The following is a 26,074-nucleotide window of genomic DNA, read 5'->3' as shown; positions in this document are numbered from 1 at the left end:
TCATTGTACAGTCTTTCATACTTCGTCCCGGTTTTTTGTATTTTTGGCATTGATGTCAAAGGGGGAGTATAGGTGAAAATTATTCAGGAGATATAGAGGTGTGGAGTATTTTGTTCAGATGAATATTCAGCTCAGGATGAAACCGGCAGATGGAAACCATGATTATTTTTCACGAGTGTTGTCATCAATGCCAAAGGGGGAGATTGTTGGCAATTGACACTCAGTTGGTTGGTTTCAATATGTTGTCATTGATGGCAACATGGCAACATGTTTCGGCTTCATATTTTGGTTTAGTTGTGTACCGGCAGACACTTCACCGACATCGGTAGGTTGGAAGGAATTCTTTGGTTATCAGCAATGCAGGCCAACATGGTTTGCATTCAGGTTATCGGTATTGGAGGCCGACGTCATTTGGGAGATCCAGCATCGGTAATTGTTTTTGATATTCATGTGTTTATGTTATTTAGCCGACATGTGTATTCATATTGTAAATATCTTTGTCAGCCGACATAAGGCATGATGGATTGTAAAAGGGGTATATAGATTAGTTGGTTAGATCATTTTGTAATATGGAGGAATAGGAGAATGTGATAATGTTTTGTAATGCAAAATTTGTGTAAGGGGTATTCTGGTAAGGGTTTAGGGTTTCAGACCGAAATAGACAGAGCTTAATAGGAAGTGTATTCAGGCATAGAAGATGCTATCATTGCAGTTTAATCATTTCTCTGGATTGTAGTCTAGATTTGTATGTAGTCGGTGAGGCTCCTTTTGTGATTGAGCAGTGTGCTCTAGGCTGTAAGCCTTCCTGCAAGTGCAGGCCCCTATATTTTGTAATATCTCTTCATATGGCCAGTGGATTGATATTGTGGGTCACAAATTCCACCATGGTTTTTCCTCTTTAAAGTTTTCGACGTATAATTTTGTGTGTTATGGTATTCATTTGTGTGATTGGCTTATTGGTTGCTTTACTTCTTTCAATTCTATATGTACCAGTTGGTGAATGCATGATTTAATTAGGTCAAAATTGATCATTCGGGTAGAACATTGATTCACTCCCCCCGCCCTCTCAGTTTTCTTGGATTCCAACAATAATGTGGTGAACCTTATTGATAAAACTGAACTTCCTAAAGACTTGTGCATAACATTTGATCGTAGTGAGACTATTAAGGCACCCAATGGCCCATTATATATCACTACGAGAGTCAAAGACATACCCGCACGAGGGGTGCTCATTGATCTAGCTTGTATGGTTAATGTGATAACTAAAGAATTTCTTTATACCTTACAATTGCATCAAGTGACATATGATAAATCTAATGTGGTGATTAAAATATTTGATGGCTTCTCTTGTCCTACTAGATTGGTTCTCTCACACTTCCTATTGAGGTTGGCACAAAATTCTTAGATGTTGTATTTGCTATCATTCCTACATCCAATCAATTTCATGTGAAATTGGGACATCCTTGGCTCTCTTCCATGAAAGTGATTGTTTCTACTATTCATAAGTGTTTAAATTTCCTCATGATGATAAAATCATAAGTGTTAATCATAGCACATATCAACCTATGGTGAGGAATGGAGATGTTTGTCTTGACCATTTTTGTTTTGAACAATTCCAACCTCTTAAGCCTAGAAGTGATGCTCTTTTTCAATCTTATTAAATATGGAAGGATGGCATGATTTTATCTTTGATTAAACCTAGAAATCCAACACTTAGTATTCCTCCTAGTAATGAACATATCCCTTCTCCTAAGGATTCTCTCCTGCTTCCTCCTACGGATAAAACTACTCTTCCTCCTAAGGATAAGCATATTATTCCTCCTAAGGATAGACCTATTCCTCCTCCTCGTGATGGACCTGGTCTCCTTGCTACTCCTTCTATTCCTCCTTTATATGGTGTAGTTTCACCTCCTAAATATTACAAAGGGAAGCACCCGACATCTTCTATTTTTCAACCTAAGAGACCTTCTCCTATGCATCCTTCCTTAAAGTAAGAGAAGAAGCGTATTCCTAATAAACCTAAACCTTCACAACCTTTGGCTAAAACTAAATGAAACCATTGTGTGAGAGAATGTTGATGGAGACCTCGTGCTAGGGCTCGTGAACTTGCTTCTCAAACAATTTCCTCCCTGAAGACACCAATTGTTGACATAATAACATTTCCTCAACCTTATCCTAACCAAGATGTTCATCCTAAATCTCCAAGACATAAAATGATTAAGACAAATGATGGTTCAAGTTCTATTCCTATTAGAGCTCCTATTTTTTTAATCTTGGTGAAGAAATAGATGAGAATGTTGTTCATGATGAAAATGTTGATGCTAATAATTTAGATGATGAATATGAATATATTGATGTTGACAATGATTTATCTAAACAATTTTCAAAAGCATTAATCCTAGCTCCAAGTAACAAATAAAGTGACTCATCCTTAATGCATGGTCCTTGTTTGGAACTTGTGATAGGTCCATCTAGAGTGCTTGAAGTGGCTCCTCTTGCATGTCATCCACCTTCCCTAAATAGTGATGAGCAATATTGGGAGGTGGATGGTTTGCATTATTAGCTTCATTTGTGCCATAGATTCTCTCTCTCCTCTCTTGCTTGTTTTGTGATCTTCTTCTATTTGTCTCTCAATTATTCTATTTGTTGTCCCTATTGTTGTTGTCTACTTGAGGACAATGCAACACATTGAGATCTTTTTTGGTCTCTCCCATGTTGACTCAAAAGACACATGTGCCCTTTGTCCATGGTGGTTTTTCTTTCTTTGGGGATGAGGATAATTCTATGCAAATATATATACATGATATACATTATTTATCATAAAAAGCATACTAACCCTAGAGTTAAGCGAGACCACCCCGTGTTTCATATCTTGTGATCAATATCCTTTAATTTGTCCTTTCTTGGGGGCATATTATTGTGATAATGTCCTTGTCTTTTTGGGTGTATCCTACCTTAAAGTAATTGCTCTTGATAAGGTGTATGCAATCGCTTTAACTTGGGGGCATACACTTCGCTCAATGATCTCTCTCTTATGCATATCTCGATACTTAAGTTACTTAGCGAACTTAATTTTTTTCTTCGTAATTTTGGTATTTTTCTTTTCATGACTCGTAGTAAGAGGACCTTACTAGTTTGTAGTCATGTTTCTCTCTTTCTCCTTCTCTCGTGATCTCCCTTTTATCTTGCCATTGAATTTGTAAGATCCTAATTTTCACTGGGGACTTGGTGTATCTTGCCTTCTTGGTGACTTGGTGAAAGTTTTTCAATGTGAACCCTTGTAATTTACTTAGAGTATGATTGACTTCATACTCCTGCTAAAGTGGGGGCTAAATGTAGTTTCCTGAAATTGCACTCATGTACATTTTTTACCGCATTTGGGTCCCTACCTTTGCGTTTGTGTGCCTAGGCCTGATTGGGCCTTAATTCTGCTCATATCACTCAAGTATGACTGCATTTTTTACTTTTACATCAATATGGCACCTTGTCCTAGCCCTAAATTGGGGTAGGAATAGAGCACCATGACTAGGACCAGGAAACCACACTCTGGTCATCCCTAATTATGCCCTATTTCAAACCCTTTTCCCTATTTCAAAATTGAGTGGGAATTCTAGCTTTGTGTCGGCTCATGTCGGGAAATTAGCATTTTCCAACAGGCAAGTATAAAAGGAGGCTTTCCCCTCTCGTTTTAAAAGACATCAACAAGAACACACACATGACATGAAGCAATTCAATAATTCATTCAAGTATTCAAGCAATTGAGAAAGTAATTAGTCTTCCTTCAAGCCTTGGAGTAGCAACAAAGTCAAGATTCAAGCATTGAAGTGGAGATTTTCATCCTATTTTATCAAAGACTTTATGAAACCCTAATCCCGTATGGAGACAAACAAAACTTCACATAGAGGAAATAGTTATTGAGCTATGATCTTTAGAATAGGAATTATTTGCAGAGACAAATCAACCCCCTTTGGCATGCGAAAAATTAGGAGGACAAAGCGATAGGCATTCTGGTCCCAACATTTTTGCAGCTTTTTCGAGGATCAGATCTGAATTTGCTTATAATCCTCAGATAGGTGTGCGTCTCAGTCTCGCATCTGTAACTCATTGTTTCTGCATTTTTACCTTCATTTTCAACACTTTACCCTAATTTCAGCAATTCAACTCACAAAAGAGGGTAAACAAATCAACTCCCTTGAAATCCAATCAACATTTAGTCCTTATCTTTTTGGTTTATGACTAAATCTATTGGATTTCACCCCTCTTTTGAATGTAATGGTAAAATTAGTGGTTTTTATCCTTATATGTTGAAAACCCTAATTTTTCACACATTACAAATTTACCTCAAATCTGTAATGGTTGAGAGAAGATTGATGATGTAATGCTCTTTAGATATTATCACAAATATTGAATGCAATAACATGACAAACACATGAACATGAATGACCTAATCAAGTACACATGTTTGCATGAATATTGACGTGACTTTGGTCCATGATGCTTAAAGGATATGGTGGGATGAAATGTTATCTTTAATGCTTGAGAAAGGTTGATGATTAATTCACAAATGCTATTGTATATTATGGATAATGTCTTAGATCAATTTCTTCTAGGTGAAAATAAATTGAGGATGTCCTTATATAGGTTTACCCAGGTAAATGACCAATTAGGCCGACCTTTAATGGTCAAGTAGAGCCACAAGGACCAAAATCCATTGGGGAGGGAAAATGCCCACCTGTATTTGAAATGGGTCATGTTTAAGGAGGATCGGGATGATAAGGAACCTTGGTCCAGACAAGGGCGCTACAATGCCCTTGTCCTCCAAAAATAGGACAAACAAACTAGCAAATAGGGAGGCATAGCCCCATGATGGGGTCCACTCATCTATATAATTAGGTGACATCAGATTTGGAGTAAAAAGGGGCCAAAACATGCCTAGGGGGAATGAAGATAGGACACACTAAAGCAGGAGCACAAATATGAGGTGTGATTGTACAAGGTTACAATTTACGAGGCTACAAGTAGAATATTAGCATAGAAAATAATTTCATGTTTTGATATCTCATAGGGTAATTGTAGAATCCAAGCAGTCCTTAGTTCTACAGCTTTCATATAGAAATTGTATTTGTCTACTAAAAATGTAATTTGACCTCATATTTTGTTACCATGATGGAGGAGATTCTATATCTTCTTATCATTTTAGCTTGTAGAGTTTTGAAGAATTGCTAGTACATTTCATTATAGTTCTTTTCATTGCCAAAACCTCTCATGTGATTTATAATTTGGGTGGAAACAGTAAAGAACTTTTCCTAGATTTTACACTTCAAGCGAGGAACTTCATTCAAAAATAAGAATGTAAGACAGATAATCAAAGATCCAAACCTGAAGTTATATATAGTCTCTTATTTCTCTTTAGGTTCTCAAGTAGATGCTCCCTTAGAAATTCACATAAGTAAAATCTTGCTCCTTCTTTAACCATTTGGTATGTTATAAGGTTTGCAATGTCAATTGTTGATCCTTCTCTATTTGTGAACTAAATTTTGTAGGCAATGCACATGGAGGCATACCGAACCCCTAGGTCAGCAATGTCATTCACACTAAATTTCCTTTTTGTGAAACTTAGCCCCAGATAGTTGTGTACTTCATTATTTTTAATGGATCTCATCACCGGGATAGGTCCAGTCGAGCACAAACCAGTAACAAGCCTAATTACATCCTTGGTGATCCTATATGGTTTATCCAAATAAATGAACTCATCATGAATTTTTCTCAGAAAAATTGTTGACTATTCATGGTTGTCATAGAAAATAAGAAAATCATTCCACACATCCACTCCTTTTGTCACCAAATTTTGCATATTTTGGTTTGTATAGGCCAAGATCATATTGGATTTTATGTCAAACTACTTCAAACTTTGTATTATTAATTTCATTTAAAGTACAATGAATGTAGGCCCTCACATCCTTTGTATAGACCACAAATGTTGGGAACAAGGAGGATACTCCATCCTTATCATTTTCCATGGATTTAAACAAAAAATTATTCTACTTAAGTTGAGTTGTTTCAACAACATCAATGGCTTGTGGAATAGTCATTACAATTTCTTCTAAATTTCAGAAAATAGGGTTTTGAAGTGATTTAGAATAATATCTTCTACATACATTCCCTAAGGTATTGAAATATGTTGATGCCTTCTTCTCTTCTCTAATCTAGACTATATTGTTTTCTTTCAAATGAGACCAAAATTATTTGATATGGTCTAGATAACTTCGTATTTTCCCTAACTTTATGTCATAAATGCATCTATCCTAGTTAGGTGGTCTTTCGCTAGAAAGCTTTGTGTCTTTCCAAAGATCCAAATACTCATTGTAATCCTCTTTTACACCACAACTTGGAGTAACATGTTTAATTCTAGACATTAAATTTCCACAATCCATGAGATATTGATCAGCTATTTCTGGAATAGATTGTGTGAAAAAATTAGAATGCTCCAACTTAGTTTAGTTAGCAGTCTTGTACTTCAGAGGATGTCACAGATCATCTCTTCATGTCGAGATTCTCTACATTTTGTCCCTTTTAGGGGGCTAAATGATTTTGTGGATGATAACTTCCCCTAAGTCAATTCTCCAACTTAGTTTATTAGAAGAGTTTATGGACCATGCACAAACACAATATCATTCTTTTTCTCATCATTATACCCTTGATTCTTCATGCATACTTTTGTAGTTTCCTTCTTCTTCTTCTCATTAGGAGTAATCTTCTTTCTACCTTGAGTAGGTTGCTTCAAATGACTACTGCAAAAAATTGATTTGTGACCAAAGTTATTGCACTTGTAGCAAACAATATTATAATTAGAACCAAAGTTATTTCTCCTTACCTTAGTTTTGTAATCTACAACCTTATGACCAAACTTATTGCATGCAACAATTTTCATAGAAGGAATGAGATCTTACAACATTATTTCTTTGAGGCACAAATGATCTCTTACTCATGTATTCATCTCTTCTTGCCTTAGTTCTACGATTAACTGCCTTATGACCAAACTTATTACAAGAAAAACAATGACCATGAAATGATTGAGAATAGCTTGAGTTAGCAACTTGTTTATGGAAAGATTTATTGAAGCCTTTCATTTGGTTGTTGACCTTTGTTTGAGCATTCTTCAACTTTTTCTCATCAAATTTACTATTCTTGGAGTCCTTAGCACAAACTTCATTTTTCTGTATCTTGTATGTGTCTTTAGAAGCATCTAACTTTGAGTTCTGACCCTTTTCAAATCAAAGACCACTTTTTTCTTTTATGATTTTTGACTACTATCTCATCAATAATTTTGGTGTTGTTCTTGAGTTTTAGGTTTTTGGCTATCTATTCTTTTACTTTCTCTAATTCTTTTCCCAAAGAGACAACTTATTCCTCAAGCTTTGAACATTCAATTAATTTTTCATGTAGCTTAGTGCTTAGGAATTATTCAAATCTCTTTCTTTCCTCAACTTAAACTTTAGGATTTGTGATTATTTCTCTAGAATCTTTGAGTTTAAACTTAAGTTATTCAATTTTGCAATTGATATATCTAGATCTTCTCGTGCAGATATGAGTTCTTCATAATCAACTTCAAAATTTTATTCATTGAAATCAAACATGTCCTTATCATCTTTCAGAGGATTAGGTGATGCATTAGATCCCATGTGTTCTCCAAGATCTACCCTAGCTACATTAGGGTTGTGTGAAGGAACCTTTCTCTAATACCAATAATTGAACATAGCATGATACTAAGAGGGGGTGTGAAACATTATCTTAAACCTTAAACCCTTTACCACATCTCATGTTAAAACCTTTACTTCATAACTAAATATATCTGCAACAATGTAAAACTAAAAGAACAAACCAAACCACACAAGATAACACCAGATTTATGTGTAAAAACCAAGAAGGGAAAAACCATGGTGACAAAGTTGCCTAGATCTACTATCCAAATCTAGCCTCACAATAATATGAATACTTTTACAAGTTTTTTTTAGGGCTACAACCCAAGTTATCTAAAACTCCCTAATAGTACAATATTTGGACAAAGGAATGATTGTAATTGATGGATTTACTCCACTGGTCAGTTAACAATTATTTTCATTTTGCACCATTAATTGCTTCCATCTCATTGCCTTCAACATCTACACATTCTTAACACTTAATTGCAATTTTACAATAGTTTGATCTTTTATATATGCATATGCACCTCAATAATCAAAACCTCAATCAGGTCAGCTCCAAGATGACATATAGATGAGACATAAATTGATTTCATCAGTCGAACACAAAACTCATAATTCATGATAGATAGTGTGTTGTAGTTTAAAACAAGATTCAATGGGACCAAACACATCTTGATGCAAACTCCCAAATTGGCATAGACACAAGGAACCATGGCGCAAGCATGAGAATAATGTCTAGTCGACCCATCACCCATTAGTCACCTAGAGAGACAATATCAAATCGTTTGTGAAACCAAAAGGAGATGAATATCACTGTGTATCAAGATACATACATTTTTACCCTTTCCAAACAACTATGCATACATTCCTTTAAATATTTGATTGATATGTACTAGCTCAAGTACATGATTAATTATATGGGAGAAGATGAGGCATGTACAAGTGTGGTTGTTGTTGCACCAAAAGATCGACCTGTTAATGCCTGATACAACCACTAGACTTATAGAATCCACAGGAGGCGGTTAAGCCATGTCACAAACCCGAGACCTGCACTGCACAACACAAGGAGACCAAGGGCTCACACCTTGCAACAATCCTCCCCAGCGCAAGCGAGGAGTTTGAACCTGTGACCAAGCTCTAATACCACTTGTTACAAGTGTGGTTATTGTTGCACCAAAAGATCGACCTATTAATGCCCGATACAACCACTTGACTTATAGAATCCACAGAAGGTGGTTAAGCCATGTCACAAACCTGAGTGTTGCATTATACAACACAAGGAGACCAAGGGCTTACACCTTGCAATAATCCCCTCCCAGCGCAAGTGAGGGGTTTGAACCTATGACCAAGCTCTGATACCACTTGTTACAAGTGTGGTTGTCATTGCACCAAAAGATCGACCTATTAATGCCTGATACAACCACTAGACTTATATAATCCACAAGAGGCGGTTAAGCCATGTCGAAAACCCGAGCAATGCACTACACAACACAAGGAGACCAAGGGCTCACACCTTGCAACAATCCCCCCCCCCCCTGTGCAAGCTAGGGGTTTGAACTTGTGACCAAGCTCTAATACCACTTGTTACAAATGCGGTTTTCGTTGCACCAAAAGATTGACATGTTAATGCCTAATACAACCACTAGACTTATAAAATCCACAGGAGGCAGTTAAGACATGTCACAAACCCGAGTGTTGTGCTGCACAGCACAAGGAGACCAAGGGCTCGCACCTTGCAACAGAGAAGGCATGTCAAGAAAATTGTGTCACTTGGGTACTAAGAAAACTGAACTTGTAGTAATCACACCATCTGGAACTTGGAAAGAAAATATCTTGGACATCCATGATCATGTCCTCAAGTCCGCATGACTATGTCAAATAGTACGGTGGAATGGAAAGCTTTCCAACATGTCTTCTAAGACCTTTTGCTTTGCCATGGTGTAGTCTTGTACATAGTGAACTCTAGCTTTCTTTGTAGGAGTTGTGGCTTGAAACTTCGTATATAGAAACTTTAAAGCACAATACACTTAACTATTGAACTGCAAGATGATATCTTTGTATGTGGAGGAGTGCAAACTAGATTATGGTGTCTCTACCTTAGTACATAGTCTACTTATGCCTTAGAAAAATTTCCTATGCATAACCATAATGTACAGTATGCTAAATTGACAAGATATCACTTTAAATTATCTTAGACATGTGTACTCACTACTACAACTTACTCAAACACCCAAATGATTATCTATCAAAACTCTGACTTCATCAATGATGCATAGTATGGATATGAACTTCAGAATATATGGTACAACTATGCGTAGTAAATACTTACTCCTTGCCTTCTAGATGATTGCAATATTGAATCTTTGTCTTTGACATCTCTGCAAGGTTAAACTATACCATAATGATAATATGTGGATGTCATTCCCTGCACTAGACTCCCCCTTAGCATGTCATAGGTTATTTGCACCAGTATCTGTTAGTTATTTAGGTGAATCTTTAATTGACATCATGGGTTGACATCAATGACAACATACTCATGTCTATCTGCAACAATGATGAGGAGCATGTACCATCTAATTCGTGACTTCTTGTCTAGTAATTGTTTTCATGTATATTTTATGATTTATATTGTGTGGTTTGTTTGGAGTCTTAGAAGACTCAATGACTTAGTTGGCTTATGCATGTTCTCTAACCTATCTTGGACATTGAATTATAAGTGTACTAGAAGATTTCACTATTTCAAATATGGCTAGTGTTAATCATGCAATTCATATAAATTGTACCTTCTAAATTGATACTTTCTTTTAGTTATTGATTAATTATCTAAGTGTTATAATAATGGGCATTTATTTAATACTTCTTACGAGTAGTCTAATGGCCCCATTTTCTATATATTTAACTTGTGACCCTTGTTCACACTTGATTTATTGTTGAAATTTAGCTCATTTTTGCTTTATTGTTAAAATTGATAATTCTTCCTCGGCTTTCTTTAACTATTGTGGTGGCTATAATAAAATGTTTTAAATTATTTTTCATTTATCATGCAAGTATTATTCTCTATCATGTTCATGGACCTCTAATGGAACATCTAAGGGAGTAGATTACAAATAATATAATAGTTCTTGATATTATATTAATTTCAACTATCCTAAGTGTGCAAGTACATGTATATGGTGGCATGGTGGGATGGACCTATATTGAACTCAATTTGAGTAGCATGACGTGTGTGGGGGGTGGACCTATAGGTGCCACATGGTTGGGTGGCATGGAATCATCATCGGGGTTCTCTACTCCTTGCCTTTAGTTTTTTTCATTATTATGATGTGTTATAAAATATATAATTTAGGTTTTTGAGCCCTCTCATGTAACTGTAATAATTTGTAATAAGCCATCATTTTGGATGGAGTATAAATTACCCATATAAGTGGTCGTAGATCTATTTTTATTTGTATGGTATCTCAGTATTAGTGCAGATTTGCATTTTGTAATTTCTTATACAATATATCATTCTGGTTATGTTGGAAAAATGAACGGAGTATATTTAGATTTGAGCTTTAAAATGAATTTAATTTGTTAGAGAACATTCAAGTTGGCATTAGATTCTTGTGTATTTGTCTCCCTAGTTTTGGGAAGCGTGTGTGAAAACCTACCATGGGGTGGTGTCATTTCCGGATATCCTCTTGGTTAAGAGATGTAGGGTGTGTTAGGAACAATTCCCTTGTCCCTTGTGTTTGTGTTCTCGTGTTGGAGTCCTTTCTTAGGCTCCAATCTCATGGAGAGCATCTCCCTTGTTTGTTTGTGTTGGAGATATAATGTGGCTATCCCCCTTGATCTCCTACTCATAAGTCATTTTGGAGTCATGTGGAGTTAGAATCTTGTTTTTGTGATTCCTTAAGTGTTGTCTTTGAGTTTATGATCTAGAATCAATCATCCATTATATCTCTAGCCAAGACAATAACATGAATTTTGGACTCCAATGTAAATTCTAAATACTCGTGTAGTTTCAAGACACCGACACATTTTTGGGATTTTTGAGTAGTAGTGCTAGTGTCCTCCTAATATGCTAGTGTTCTCCCAATGTGTTAGTGTCCTTTTGACACATCATCCTCTCATTCCTTCAACAAGTACCTTTTAGCATTTTTTGGGAAACTTTTTTAACAAAAGTTGTTCCCCTTGGCCTAGAGAGTCTTCCCATCTTTTCACTTTGTTAGTAAGTGCCTTTGTTTTTATTTCATTCCATATTTTCCCTTAGTGTGTCAATGCATGAAAATGAATCATTATTATTTTTTTAGGTGGAAGTTGTGTACCTCATGGTGAAGCAATCTCTTGTGAAGGTCTATCATGTGTGTTTGGATTTTGTGTAAGGTGTTGTTAAGTGGATTGGAGGTAGTCATTACCCTCATCCTATTCTTTGTTTGGGAAACTGGTGTGTTGTCTAGTTGAGAAGTTTTATCTCCTAGTTTTTCCAGCACTTGTGTAGGTTTCCCTTGGTGTTGTGAGTGTTGTCATGCATTCCTAGGGTGTACATTTGAGGTAGATGATTCCCTCATCATATCCTTGTTTTGTGTTCATGAGAACATGATTGTTGGATAGAACTCAATCGTCATTGTGGTGTCATTCTGCCATCTCATAGGTGCATCATGGTAATTTATTTCATGATTGGTAATTCTTTAGTGTGTGCCTCCTTGATTGTTGCAATGGTGAGGTCATTCTTGTTGTTAGTGTACTTGTGCCATTATGGTTGACATGGCACTTGTCTGCATGCTAGTGTGCAATGTGACATGTCATTGTCATATCGTGAATGATGAAGTCCTTGTATAGTTCTTTTTGAGAAAAATTGTTCGCTTGACTAATGTTCTAAGTGTGTAGCTTGAGGCATTACATATTGAGGATACCTAAATGATTTAAATGAGTCGGCTCCTCTTTCCTAACCCACTGGAGACTTTTGCTTCCAACATAGTTGTTCTGAAACATCTCAAGAGCTAGGAATTTAATTTTCTAACACGTAGCAAGGTGATTTTTGTGGCACTAGAGATATCCATTATGTCTCTAATTGTTCAATTCATTTGTACATGAAGCTAGCAATATGGAGTATCATTTGGGCTACTTTTAAGGATGTAATGGGGAGGCCCTTCATTATAAACAACTTCAGCATATGAATGTTGCTTCTCCATTCTCTAATAATTTGTCTCATGCATACATGATTGTGTATGTTTAATATAATTATTAAAATGTGTTTTATGTTTCATTTATTTATCTAATCATATTTCTTGTGTTTACAAAGCCCCTTTCTTCCATATGTCAGGTTCAATTGGTTTTTAATATCTTCTCAATCCAAATCATGTATCTCAAGATTAGGCTTGTTATGTACCTTATTTTTTGTGTGTGTAAATCAATTGTGACAAATTCCTACTTGTTCTTGATCCAATTCAACATGTTTGTGGATGCAAAAATGCATGTGTCTTCTTGAATTTTGTAGATCAATCTATTGAGTTTGGTAGTTTTTTGTATAGCCTCTTGAATAGCTTTGTTATCATTTGTTTTTGTGCATGTGTGATCAAGTTGAAAACTCAAAAAGGAAAATTAGCTAAAACCTCCTTTTTGAAAATCCATGAAGGTGACTTAATGTGATGCATGATGAAAATCCAAAGAGCACTACTAAATCAATCTACTTATGATCACTTCATTTTAGATATGTTTTGGTACCTTTCATTTAAAAGTCTCAATATTGTATTCTCTGCTCTTTCCTCCATATATAGGATATTGTTAGCATTATCCTCTCATCTTCTATGAGGTATCTTGTGTGTATGCCATATTCAAGTGGAGACCTCAAGAGCAATGATATGGTGGAGAGTGGATGCTACTAAGAATGTGTTATCTCCTAAGAGATGCATTGTGATGTAAATCAACTCTAGATGTTGTTTATCTGCATTGTGATGCAAATTATTGTTGTGCATCAAACAGAATATGTTACACTTAATAAATAATACTTTGTTTCATTTAATGATTCTAAGATGATAATATATTAACTACTTCGATTTGTATTCCTAATTATAGATTTTGTCGATTGGCTAGTAATTGATTATGTTGATCAATTAATGCTTGTCAAAGTGAGATACTACTTTCGCATTCCAAACAATGTTGGTTATTTATCATAGAATGTAGATGACTTGTTGATACACTCAATTGGGATGCTTAGAGTCTTGCTCGTAGTAGTTGATGTGTACCTAATCCTCCATGTTATTCAAAGCAATTGCATGCACCTAGTATATGTGATTATTGTACCTAGTGATTGCATGCTTCTAATGTTAATGGTTGGTCATTGGATGTGTATTCGTTTCTCTTGATTGTGCACCTATTTGAGTTAGTTGCACCTATGTTTACACATGTTAAATGTTTGTGCCTACCTTTAGTAATAATGATGCTATTGGTTCAAAGTTTGTTTTAAGTACCTAATGATTGCATGCTTCTAATGTTGATGGTTGGTCACTGGATGTGTATCCATTTCTCTTGATTGTGCACCTATTTGAGTTATTTACACCTATGTTTACATATGTTGAATGTTTGTGTCTACCTTTACTAATAATGATGCTATTGCTTCAAAGTTTGTTTCAATGTTAGCATGAAGACCAACCAATTTTTAGACGATTCAAAGTTGTCCCAAGGATTATTAACTAGAGAGCACTCATATTGGTCGCTTGTGGATGGGCCTTTTTTGAACCGATTTTGATAATGAGTTTGCGCTGCAATAGTACCAAGGACAATGGGAACTGATTATTGATCACAGCAATTGATTATTAGTGACCACCATTGATTATTGTTCACATCAAATGATTATTAGTGACCACCATTGATTATTGATCACATCAATTGTACCTTATATGGTGATAACATTTGAGAAATGGATGAGATGGTATCATCACAATTGGTTTTGATCAATCAAGTATCTTGATGATGAGATACCATTCTGATGATGAGGTACCATTTTGAACTTCTAATTCTAATCATTGATTCCTTATTTTTGAGTGGAAATGGTCTATGATAATCTACTAACATATCATGATTTTGGAGTGAGCACCATAGATGAAAGTGACTCACAAATGGCTGCAAACAATTCAGAGTGCAAATTCAGTATTTTGAGATGTCACTCTCCATAGCAATAGAAAGCTCATTGCATTTGAAAAGTGGGTATATAAGAATGTCACCTATGTTTATGTTTGCATCAAAATGGGAAATAATTAATGGATATGCCAAGAGCTGAGTCATCACATTTTGAGGATCGACACATCTTTTTTGAATAAATGTTAGCATTTTTTTGATAGGATTCTAATTGTTTCCCAGGTGTGAAAGTGTATAATTGTTGGTAACATATATTTCTTACTTTTGAGGTTACTTTGTTGATATATATCTAAGTCAGCCAAATTATCTGGTTTTGGGCTCATGATGTTGGGGTGATAGATCCCTTAAAAAGATTCATTCCTTGCAACTTCATTTGAGACTAACGATTATTGGGGAGATTATTCATATATCTCATATTTAATCTTAAGCCTACCTTAAGTTATATCTCATTTAATCTTAAGCCTACCTCGAGTTTGGATAGCAAAGGTCTTTTGTTGATATGGCTCGCATTGATTTATTTTCTATTTCACAACCTTTGCTCTCTATGCAGATGGATTTGTTAGCAGCAAAAAGGAGGAAGACTGAGGGGATGATGAATCAATCTTCACTGGATCTACTAACTTAATCACAAAAACAGATCTGATAAACTATAGCAATAACAAAGATAAGCAAATTAACAACGCAACACACAACACCAAGATTTTGATGTGAAAAGAACGGTTAAAGGAAAAACCACGGTGGGAACCTACCCACGGTTAGATGATACTCTGCCATAGTATGTGAAATATTACAATGGAGAATGCACATGCATTCAAGCACACTGCCTAGAGCTTACTGCTCAAAAAATAATGGCTCGAAAGACTACAACCCTCAAGGAAGTCTCACTAACTTACAACAAGATTCAGACTACAATTCGAAAGGAATGAACTAAAAAAATAGCATCTTCAAATGCCTGATTACAGTTCCGATTAAGCACAGTTGTCAACTTAGCAACACCAATTTCCACACAATACCTAAGGATAAATCACTTGTTCGCACTTGCACCACTCTCTAATAATGCAGACACAACATCGACACCTAAATGACATGAATATATCACCTATATATACAAATCATCAACCTTGACAACAAGGTCGGCTAAACCCTCAACCCTCAATTATAAAATTACATCACACTATACAAAAATCGACCACCGGACCAATATAATGATTTACATGACATAACATGGACCTAATTCAAATTATCAAACGCTCAACTCCACCGGAAATCATGCCAAGATCAACCGCAACACATTACACCACCAGGAATATCGCATAACACGAAAATCATCACCGATTCATAGAAACCATCAAAAACTCACACAACGATCAATGCAAATCACCAGAACAAATAGGACAAGACTAAGAAACACCAGCAAGCACGTTAGAATCATCAAAACAATTGCACCAACACCACTTATCAAATCTTCATCGATCAACATCTGAAACTCAGAAATACAACTAATCAGCATCTGTCACAAAGAAAGATAACTTGCGGAACACCATATCATGAACCATTTGAAATGAAGATACACAAGACCATCCCAAACAATATTCCAAAATCTCAACACAAGATCTAATTACACCGAAATATACCAAAGGAAATACTAAACTCTACAAAACAGTGATCAGCAAAACAATACTGCAAATCTGATCATAAAATCTTCCCAATCGGCAAACATCAAAGCTAATCACAGGAATATGTTGACATCAATGACAACAACATATCCTAACAACAGCACTGAGCAACAATATCCAACATGATTTATGTGTTGTCTTATATTAAATAAATATAAGAGAATTGTTACAAGTATTGCAAACAAATGTAGTTCTAATGCAATATAGATACAATGTATGTTGCACCTGACCTATAATAATTGGGTATACCCCTCCTACATGTTAAGGTCTAATAGCTCTTTTTTGCTTTTATACATATAGGCCCAAGACGTGGTCAACACAACAAAACGTTTCTGACTTCATTGATCCACAACAAAACGTTGCACTGTTTAAGATTCGTCCATAACCAGGTTGTTAGTAGTAGCGTTTAGCATCTTCAAATAATAGTTACCTCAATACTGGTTGTTTGTCAATCTATAAAGCATAGACTGGTGTCGCTCTTGCAATCTATGAAGACCACGGATGGTTTTGCAGCTTAGAAGTACGAGCATGAATATCTCATTGCAGCGCACACCAAACTTCAGTGTGCAGCTTTAAACTAAAACAGTGTAGCAATAATGTTTAATCAACATTTAAAACAATTTATCACCACATAAACCAAAATACAGTCATTCGCCTTCGGCGTGTATCACCACAAGCAGATGAAAAAAAACAAGAAACATAGAAGTAAAATAGAGAGATTCATATTTTTCATCCATATAAACAGGAATACATGCCGCCTTTTCGGACAAAATGCCATCAATATCCACCTATCAACATTAGATAACAAGAGACCCAAGCGCCCTGGAAGAACATTAAAAAACACACCAGAATCTTACAGAACATGATTTTTGAAAACATAACAAAATTCAATCTACCCACGTGACATATACCTCTGTTCAATAGCCTCAAACAACATTATTTAAATCTAGTAAGTCCATCTATTTTCTTACATTTTTTGGAAGGTTCATTTTTTGGCTCTCATTGATTTGTATTTATCCTACAACTCAGATCCCACACACATCATTTCTTATGTATCACTGAAGCCTATCTAATTTCCTTCTTCTTCAGAGGCTTTTAAGTAAGAAGCCTCTGATTCATCTGCATTATGTGCACCTCCTGAAATTCCATGTCCATCACCAGAACCTTGATGTGCATTTGCTGAAGCTACTCCCTCTTGCTTATTTCCAACTCGGGCATCCATCCCCAAGCCCCTATTTGTTTGCATGGCTTCTGCAGCATTGCCAGCACTACCACGTCCGAAGTCAGGCATACCCCTAGAGGAAAGAGGCCCATTTCCTCCCATGCCTGCCTCACCATGTAGCATTTGCAAGCCATTGTTTCCTCCAGAGTTCATTCCTAGCTGGCTGTGAATAGATTGTTGATGCTGATGGTGCAACTGCTGCTGCTGCTGCTGCTGCTGCTGTTGCTGCAACTGTTGTTGATGCTGATGCTCCTGCTGCAGCTGTTGTGCATACTGCATAGGAACTCTGCCAGCCATGACAGACTGTGCCACTTGTTGCTGTTGTTGTTGATGCTGCATGTAATGTGCACTGGGTTGCATTGCAGCATTTGGTGGAATCTGTAGGAAGAAATCAATAAGTACAGGTCTGTAATATTGTACAACTAAAATTAATAAAAATATATTTATAAGCATCAAACCACAATAATAAGAAGAGCATAAAACAACCTGAGCATGAGCCGCTGGTGATTGAGGTTGTGAATCAGCTATGGCAGCCAGATACATCAGATTCTGCTGCAGTTTTGCTTGATAGCTTTGCATGTAAAGAGCAAAAAGGAGTTAACCAGAAATCACAGATGAAGCAACAAATCATTGCCAGACATGAAGGATTGTGAGATGTTCATAGCAAATTTCGATTCCACAGAGTTGCAATAGAGGGAAACAAGAAACAGAAGGAAAGAAAGACTTCCAAATCTAGTTGATGGATGGCCTTCACTTAATATTTAATCAAGATGTGACCAAACGCATTTGTCACAAACCTAAATACGAGCATTGATTTGTCAAATGATGGTTCATGCCAACAGTTTTACTTTTCCCCCTTTAAGGCTTCTTGTTCCTGTTAAATCTTTTATTACACTGAAAACTTTTATACACATTTACAATTAGAAGTAAATGGTGTTTGTCAAATTATTCAAAACCAACTAAACAGCCACATTCCAAGAGGAGAGGCGGCATATAAGAAAAATTACAGAAGATCCCACTTTTGTTTAGCGTGTTGAGTCCAAAAATAAAGAAAACGTCATCTTGGCATCAAATAGACAACTTTCAACATAAGACATAAAGAAGGAAGATAAGCACATACAGCCAGCACTTACAGCTCCAAAGCAACCTGGTGTTCATTTGCATCCCCAACCATCATTTTATGTCCTTCCTAACACAAATGGAAGCCATTTCTTTGTGTACATATCACTAGTGCACTTTTCATGTAGTGTCTCCCAACGCTAATGCAACATCATCAAATATGACCATCGAATCATCAAACAATGATTCCTTCCTATTTACAATTCGTCAAAAGCCAATGGCAGTACTCTTCCTAGTTGGGTTGCTGTTCCTTTGAAAGCATCTTTCAATTATTTAAAAACAATAGCATGCATTTACAATTAGAACAAATGAATGGCACACCTAAATATACCAAACCATCAACCAGCCCTGCTCCTTCAGGTGGACAGGCAGTATTTACACAGTTTTACGTAACATAATACAAAAATTCCCTCCAGAAGATTGGACACCTGATGAAAGAAAACGCCATCCAGGAACAAACAGATAAATTAAAATAGAATGTGACCAGTATATAGGCACATACAACACTCCGGGGAGATCCAAGGCCATAGTAGCAATCATTCAATCTCATGCCATCAATTCTGACTAAATACTAATCATTGTTAAATTCCTGCAGGTAAGGCTAATGATAGCATCCAAAGAGAGCTTTAAATGCAAGGCAGGCAGACTAAAAGAATTTTCTCTACTAGAAAGAAGTTCACCATCCCTTGCACATTGGAGCAGAAAGATTAAGAAGAATAACGAGAGTCGAGACTAAATTAGCAGTGAATCTTGTTTGAAGAACTTTCAAGGAAAGGGATTGCCCCTGGAATCTGTCTAAGGTCCAAGCAATCAAAATCAATGGAATCCAGGAGAATCCCTACAACCTCCAATGTCCCCAAGTGTTTGTACATAGGGCGATTATTCTGTGCAGAGAATCACATAACCATCATCAATTAGTTGGGAAACCATTGATGAAATCAGAACTGAATTTTTGGATTGTGTCAAACAATGCATGGATCTTGCCTCAGCAATTTTCTTAACCAGGCAACAAACAGATAAATTAAAATAAAATGTGAAGTCCGGTATATAGGCACATACAACACTCACGGGGAGATCCAAGGCCATAAAAGCAATCATTCCATCTCATGCCATCAATTCTGACTAAATGCTATTCATTGTTAAATTCCTGTAGGTAAGGCTAATGATAACATCCAAAGAGAGCTTTAAATGCAAGGCAAGCACACTACAAGAATTTCTTCTACTGGAAAGAAGTTCACCATCCCTTGCACATTGGAAAAGAAAGATTAAGAAGAATAACGAGAGTCAAGACTACATTGGCAGTGAATCTTGTTTGGAGAACTTTCAAGGAAAGGGATTGCCCCTGGAATCTGTCTAAGGTCCTGTTGTGGCGTATTCACACATCGCCCCATTGCAAATGGGTACCCCTACTTTTTTTGCTTTCTGGGGTTTGCTTTCTAGGTGTTTAGGGTTTGTCTGTTAGCCTTTGCATTTTGAGTGTCGCCAAGGGATCAATAGGATGGTAGGCTTTGCTTGAGCCAGGTGAGTCAGCAGGTGCTCCAGGTTAGGGTTTCTTTGAGAGTCTTCCTTAGGGCCTGGTTTTGCTCTTGTTGCTAATTGTGTTTTGCTTTGTGAGTGGGTATCATTCTTGAAGGTCCAAGCTAGGTCAAGTTGGTAGGTCCAAGCTAGGTCAAGTTGGTGAGTGATGAAGTCTGGAATGTCATCCTGATCTTCAAATGCCCTAAAATTTGGCTAAGTCTGGAATGCCCTGATCCTGAAATTTGGCTAAGTCTGGAATGTCCTGATCCTGAAATTTGACTAAGTCTAGAAAACTGAAGAATCCTCCAAAAACTAGATTTTGCAATATAACTCCTGGAGGTCCGAAACCACTCTCAAACATCCTGGAAGTATATATGGAATATAACTTAAAGTATAAGAAACTTACACTTAAATGTTATATTCCATAAAATGATCCTGACAGAGAGTCCAAAATGTCAAATTTCGCCCCTGACCCTTCCAAAGGGTCCAAAGTGAATTTCGCTCCTCACCCTTCCAAAGGGTCCAGAGCAAAATTCTCCATAAGACATTCTACTTTGACCAAAACCTAGAACTAACGCATTCCTAGGCTTGAATGAAGGCAAAAGCACTTGTTTGAATGAAGAAATGCGAAAAAATGAAGTCAGGATCATGGCCTAAGGTGAATTTCGCTCCTGACCCTTCCAAAGGGTCCAGAGCGAAATTCATATTTCCTCTATTTTTCTCCTTAGCTTGAACAAGTTTGTAGACTTTTGAGGCATAATTGAGAAGGTTTGATGCAACTTTGCCTTGGAGAGGAGATTTTAGACCTTGGGATGATGGATTCTAGCCTGGGAGAGGAATTTTGCCCCTGAGCCTTCCAAAGGGTCCAGAGCGAAAATCCTTATAACCCTCATTTTCCTTCCTTGTTTTGGATGGGCGTTGGTTTATTAGGCATTGTGTGTGAGTCTTGATGTGTTCTTGCCTTGAGAAGTGTTTTGAAAAGTGAGGATCTTGTCCAAAAATAGGAATTTCGCTCCTGACCCTTCCAAAGGGTCCAGAGCGAAATTCTTCATAAGCCTCATTTGCTCCCTTGTTTTGGGATACCAACCTTGTTCCATGGGAGAATTTGGGAAGGAAATAACATGTCTCTACCTTTTGAGGTGATGGAACGTAGAAATGTGAAGGATTTTGGCCAAGATTAGGAATTTCGCTCCTGACCCTTCCAAAAGGTCCCAAGCGAATCCATATGCACCTCAATTTATCACTTGTCAAGACCAATTTCATAGTTCCTTAGGCATGTTTGGGGGATTTTGGACATGTTCTGACCTTAGGAGGTGAGTAAAGGTGGATGAGATGAAGATTTTAGCCAAGAATAGGAATTTCGCTCCTGACCCTTCCAAAGGGTCCATAGCGAAATTCACTATAATCTTCATTTGCTACCTTGAATGGACTTAAAACCTGGCTCCTCAAGTGGAAAACAATCTATATTTGCCTCCAGGAGAAGTTTGAAGTTTGAAAAATGAGCAATTAAGGCCTAAATCAAGATTTTCGCTCTAGACCCTTTCCTGACCCTTCCAAAGGGTCCAGAGCGAAAATCAACCTAAGACTCATTTCTTGCCTTATTTGACCAAATTTTGATTTGCAAGGCATTTTGAAGGGAAGAGTAGACATGTTTGGATGTTGGAAATGTTTGAAAGCTTTGAAAAAATGAAGGATTCTAGCCAAGAAGGTGAATTTAACTCCTGACCCTTCCAAAGGGTCCAAAGCGAAATTCCTTGCAAGCCTATTTTTTTGACCTTGCTTAGACCACAAACCTTGTCTCCTGGGTGAAGAATGATATTTTGTTACCTTCCATAGAAGATTGGAGTTGAAAAGATGAAGGATCAAGTCAAGAATGAGATTTTCGCTCTTGACCCTTCCAAAGGGTCCAGAGCGAAAATCCTCCTAGACCTCATTTCTTTCCTTATTTAGCCAAGTTTTGATGTCCAAGGCATGTTGAAAGAGAGAATGGGCATATTGAAACCCTTAAGGACGTTTCAAGGAGTTAAGGAATGAGTGTTTTGGCCAAGGAAGGAAATTTCGCTCCTGACCCTTCCAAAGGGTCCAGAGCGAAATTCCTTACAAGCATATATTTTTAACCTTGCTTGAGCTTAAAACTTTGTTCCTAAGGCGAAAAGAGATGAAATTTCACCTTGCAAAGAAGATTGGGATTGAAAAAATGATGATTTTGGGCTAGAAAAGGAAAATCGCTCCTGACCCTTCCAAAGGGTCTAGGGCGAAATTGTGTAAAACCTATCTTTTCCCTTAGTTTCATGCCAAATCTAGTGTGGATCATGATTAAAGAAGTCCTTAGGCATGTCCTTGAATGGTCAATAATTATCAAGTTTGAAGGAATTGAGCCAAAATGAGAATTTCGCTCCTGACCCTTCCAAAGGCTCCAGAGCGAAAATCTTAAAACCACCTATTTTCCTTGCAAGTCTAGTCAAACGTTAGGTTTTCATGGCTTGGATGGGTGCGAGGAGACATGTTCTTGCCCTTTTGAAGTTAGTTGGTTTTAAAAAATGATGGAAATTGGCCCAAACCAAGGATTTCGCTCCTAACCCTTCCAAAGGGTCCAGAGCGAAAATCCTAGGATCACCTACTTTCTTTGCAAGACGAGTTAACATTTTGATTTTTATGGCCTAGATAGGAGTGAGGCAATGTGTCCTTAGTCTTGGAGGTGAGTTCAAGTTGAAATGATGGAGGAATGAGCCTAAAACAAGATTTTCGCTCCTGACCCTTCCAAAGGTTCCAGAGCGAAAATCCTAAAACCCATCATTTTCTCCAAAATTTGTGTCAAGCCAAGCCTAGACCAAGGTAAAAGATGCCCTTGTGATTGCCCTTGAGTTGATGGTTGTCTCCAGGAGTGATGATTTTAGGCCAGAGGAGGAAATTCGCTCCTGACCCTTCCAAAGGGTCCAGGGCGAAAATCCTTCAATCACCTATTTTGCCTTGCAAAATCAAGATAAACTTGGGTTGGATGAGAGAAGAAAAGTGTTTCCTTGCCTTGTGAGGTGGATTGAAGTTGAAATGATAAAAAAATGAGCTACAAACAAGAAATTCACTCCTGACCCTTCCAAAGGGTCTAGAGCGAAAAACACTAAAACCATCCTTTTCTCCAAATTTTGTGCTAAGTCAGGCCTAGACTAGGGTGAGAAAAACTATTTGGAATACCTTGGAAAGATGTTTGACCTTCAAAAATGTGAATTTTGAGCTAAAGTTGGAATTTCGCTCCTGACCCTTCCAAAGGGTCCAAGGCGAAATTCTTATAGGGTCTGTTCCCAGAGAAAATCTTGGGCAAGTTTCATGTTAATATCTTTTCGTTGATGATTTAAGTTGAAAATGCTATGTTGAAATGAATTTATCATGTGTCCTTAATCATCTTTTGGTTTGTTTTGGCAGATGAAAGAAGACCGGGCCAGAACAAGGACGACCTTCTCCAGCCCAGCATCATCAAGGACGACCTCTTCCAGTCCAGCATTTGAAGGAAAGGTACACCATCCATCCTGCACATCAAAGACAAACGAGGTTAAAGCAAGGGTCCGTTGAAGAAGCAGATAGTTTCAAAAGAGTTAATTAAAGTTAGCTTCTCAGCATCACCAAATTGAGCATCAACCAAGTGTCAGACAAGGTGGCATCCCAATCATCACTCCTCCAGTCAGATTGGTCCACCTCAGCATGTCCAGATTCAATGTACCTAACTCATGGGAGATGGCACAAACTTCAATGTACCTACCCCGGTTCTCCATTGGTCGAATATTCCAGAGAAGACATGTGTCCAAATAATGCAATTATTTCATTGGCCAGAATTGAGTTTGTTGTAACAAACCCTAATTAGGGTTTTCATTGTAAAATCTCGGCCATTGATCTCAATTTGATCTAAGCCATTGAATTGTATTGAGGGCACTATATAAGCCCTGGCTCCTCATTTGTAAAGGCTAATAGTTAGTCAATAGTGGATAGTAAGTGAATAGTTAGCTAATAGTGAATAGTTAGTTGATAGAATAGCAATTAGAGTAGAATAGCAAGAGAAGGCAAAGATTGTTGCCAAGATGTTGTTGTAAAAGACTTGTAAAACTTCATTGAAGAAATGGTGAAATCTATGGGTCAATTCAACAATTTGCATGGTCTTTATACTTTTTAGATTTGATTTCATGTTATTAGATGAGTGGAAGAAATGTGTTTGATTGATAGTGAAATTTGTATATCCATACTACTAGCAGTTTGTTGATTGCAGACTTGCCTTGTGTAGTCAACTGGAATCATTCAGCTTAAGCTTAACTTCAATTGTCGCTTCTTCATTGATATGCATCAGCCTGATGGTGTCTATGCATGTAGCGATGATCTGAACATCATAAAGCTTTCCTCCGAAGATCACACTAACCTTGTGGAGATGGTCCTGGGATGTCAAGACAAGACTTAGTTAGAATTTCATCAAAGGTCATTCATTGTTCCTACATTCTTAGTGTCGGAATTAGATCCTTCCCTCGCCCTCATCCTTTTTTCCCTTTTTTCAAAAAATCTAGGCTAGTGAAATCCTATGATTCCAGCAAATCAGACGTTTAGGTCGTCAAGTGTAAGTCCCCTTGTGATTCCAGCAAAATCACATCATACCACAAAGAGCTTATCCACGAGTAGAGAACCTACATACAAGAACCTTGGAGTTGCCTCGACTGATCCTTCGGCGAGATCTTCAGCAGTCGGGAAACTTTGCTCAAGAGATGATAAGGTACCTTTAGGTATTTTATTCTATGTTCGCATGTGCATAAAAAACACATCAACAGGTCCAAGCAATCAAAATCGATGGAATCCAGGAGAATCCCTACAACCTCCAATGCCCCCAAGTGTTTGTACATAGGGCGATTATTCTGTGCAGAGAATCACATAACCATCATCAATTAGTTGGGAAACCATTGATGAAATCAGAACTGAATTTTTTGATTGTGTCAAACAATGCATGGATCTTGCCTCACCAATTTTCTTAATCAGGAAGGAAGGAGAACTTGGAAAGAAGTTAAAAGGATTCCGATTCCTGGGATGAATTTCAGGTCCATTTTTGGGAATAAAATTGGAAGATTATTCAAGGCAAAAGACTCAAGTGTTCAGAATGGCTTGGAATTTTCGCAAGGTCTGTTAAATTTATTCAGTATCTCCCTAAGGAAAGCCCAAGGCACTATTAAGCTGGAAGGTTTCTAAAATTGGGCAATTATGTTAAAGAAGGGTACAGGGTTAAGGAGAGTTTAGAACAAGAAAGGCTGGCCAAGTGCAATAATCTTCCTCACACATGCCTCGAAAGTAAACATCTTATTCAGATCCACCTCAATAAAAAAATTAACAATGTCCTTCTAGGTACCCCTATGCAAGGGTACTGAAAAGAACATAACAATCTTCGACTTCCATGTCCCTATAACGTGTACCATGCTTCTACCTGAACTGCATATCTATTACAAAATTAAAAAGCCTCACTTATATGGAACCAAAAGGAACTAAGAACAAGAAAAGGCTAAGTTACTGGGTTTATCTATTTCAGCCCGCATAAGGCAAAAATACAGTACAGGTTTGGGTTCGTGCAAGGTCTGGCTCCAAATCCCAAACAAGGACTCCTGTATCTGCACTCTGCAGAATTAAAAAAGTAATCGTAAACGGTATAATTTTTCTCCCAGCCACCCATATGCAACTATGTCAATCACGCAAGTGTT

General features: G+C 37.1%; 1 protein-coding gene across 1 annotated transcript in view; it reads right to left on the bottom strand.

Annotated features, from left to right (window-relative positions):
* Window positions 1–17,198: 17,198 nt before the first annotated feature.
* Window positions 17,199–26,074, bottom strand: part of LOC131068307 (GRF1-interacting factor 1) — a 29,460-nt gene continuing 20,584 nt past the window's right edge. Inside the window, exons 3-4 of the mRNA XM_058003477.2 lie at window positions 18,207–18,291; window positions 17,199–18,098 (exon numbers count right to left, since the gene is read on the bottom strand). Coding sequence (XP_057859460.2) covers window positions 17,568–18,098; window positions 18,207–18,291 — 616 coding nt within the window. The 3' untranslated portion in view covers window positions 17,199–17,567. The remainder of the gene's footprint in view (window positions 18,099–18,206; window positions 18,292–26,074) is intronic.

The sequence above is a fragment of the Cryptomeria japonica genome, chromosome 11 (genome assembly GCF_030272615.1).
Source record: "Cryptomeria japonica chromosome 11, Sugi_1.0, whole genome shotgun sequence".
Classification (NCBI taxonomy): domain Eukaryota; kingdom Viridiplantae; phylum Streptophyta; class Pinopsida; order Cupressales; family Cupressaceae; genus Cryptomeria; species Cryptomeria japonica.
The sequence above is the reverse complement of the archived record's forward strand: the minus strand, read 5'-3'. Positions and strand labels throughout refer to the sequence as shown.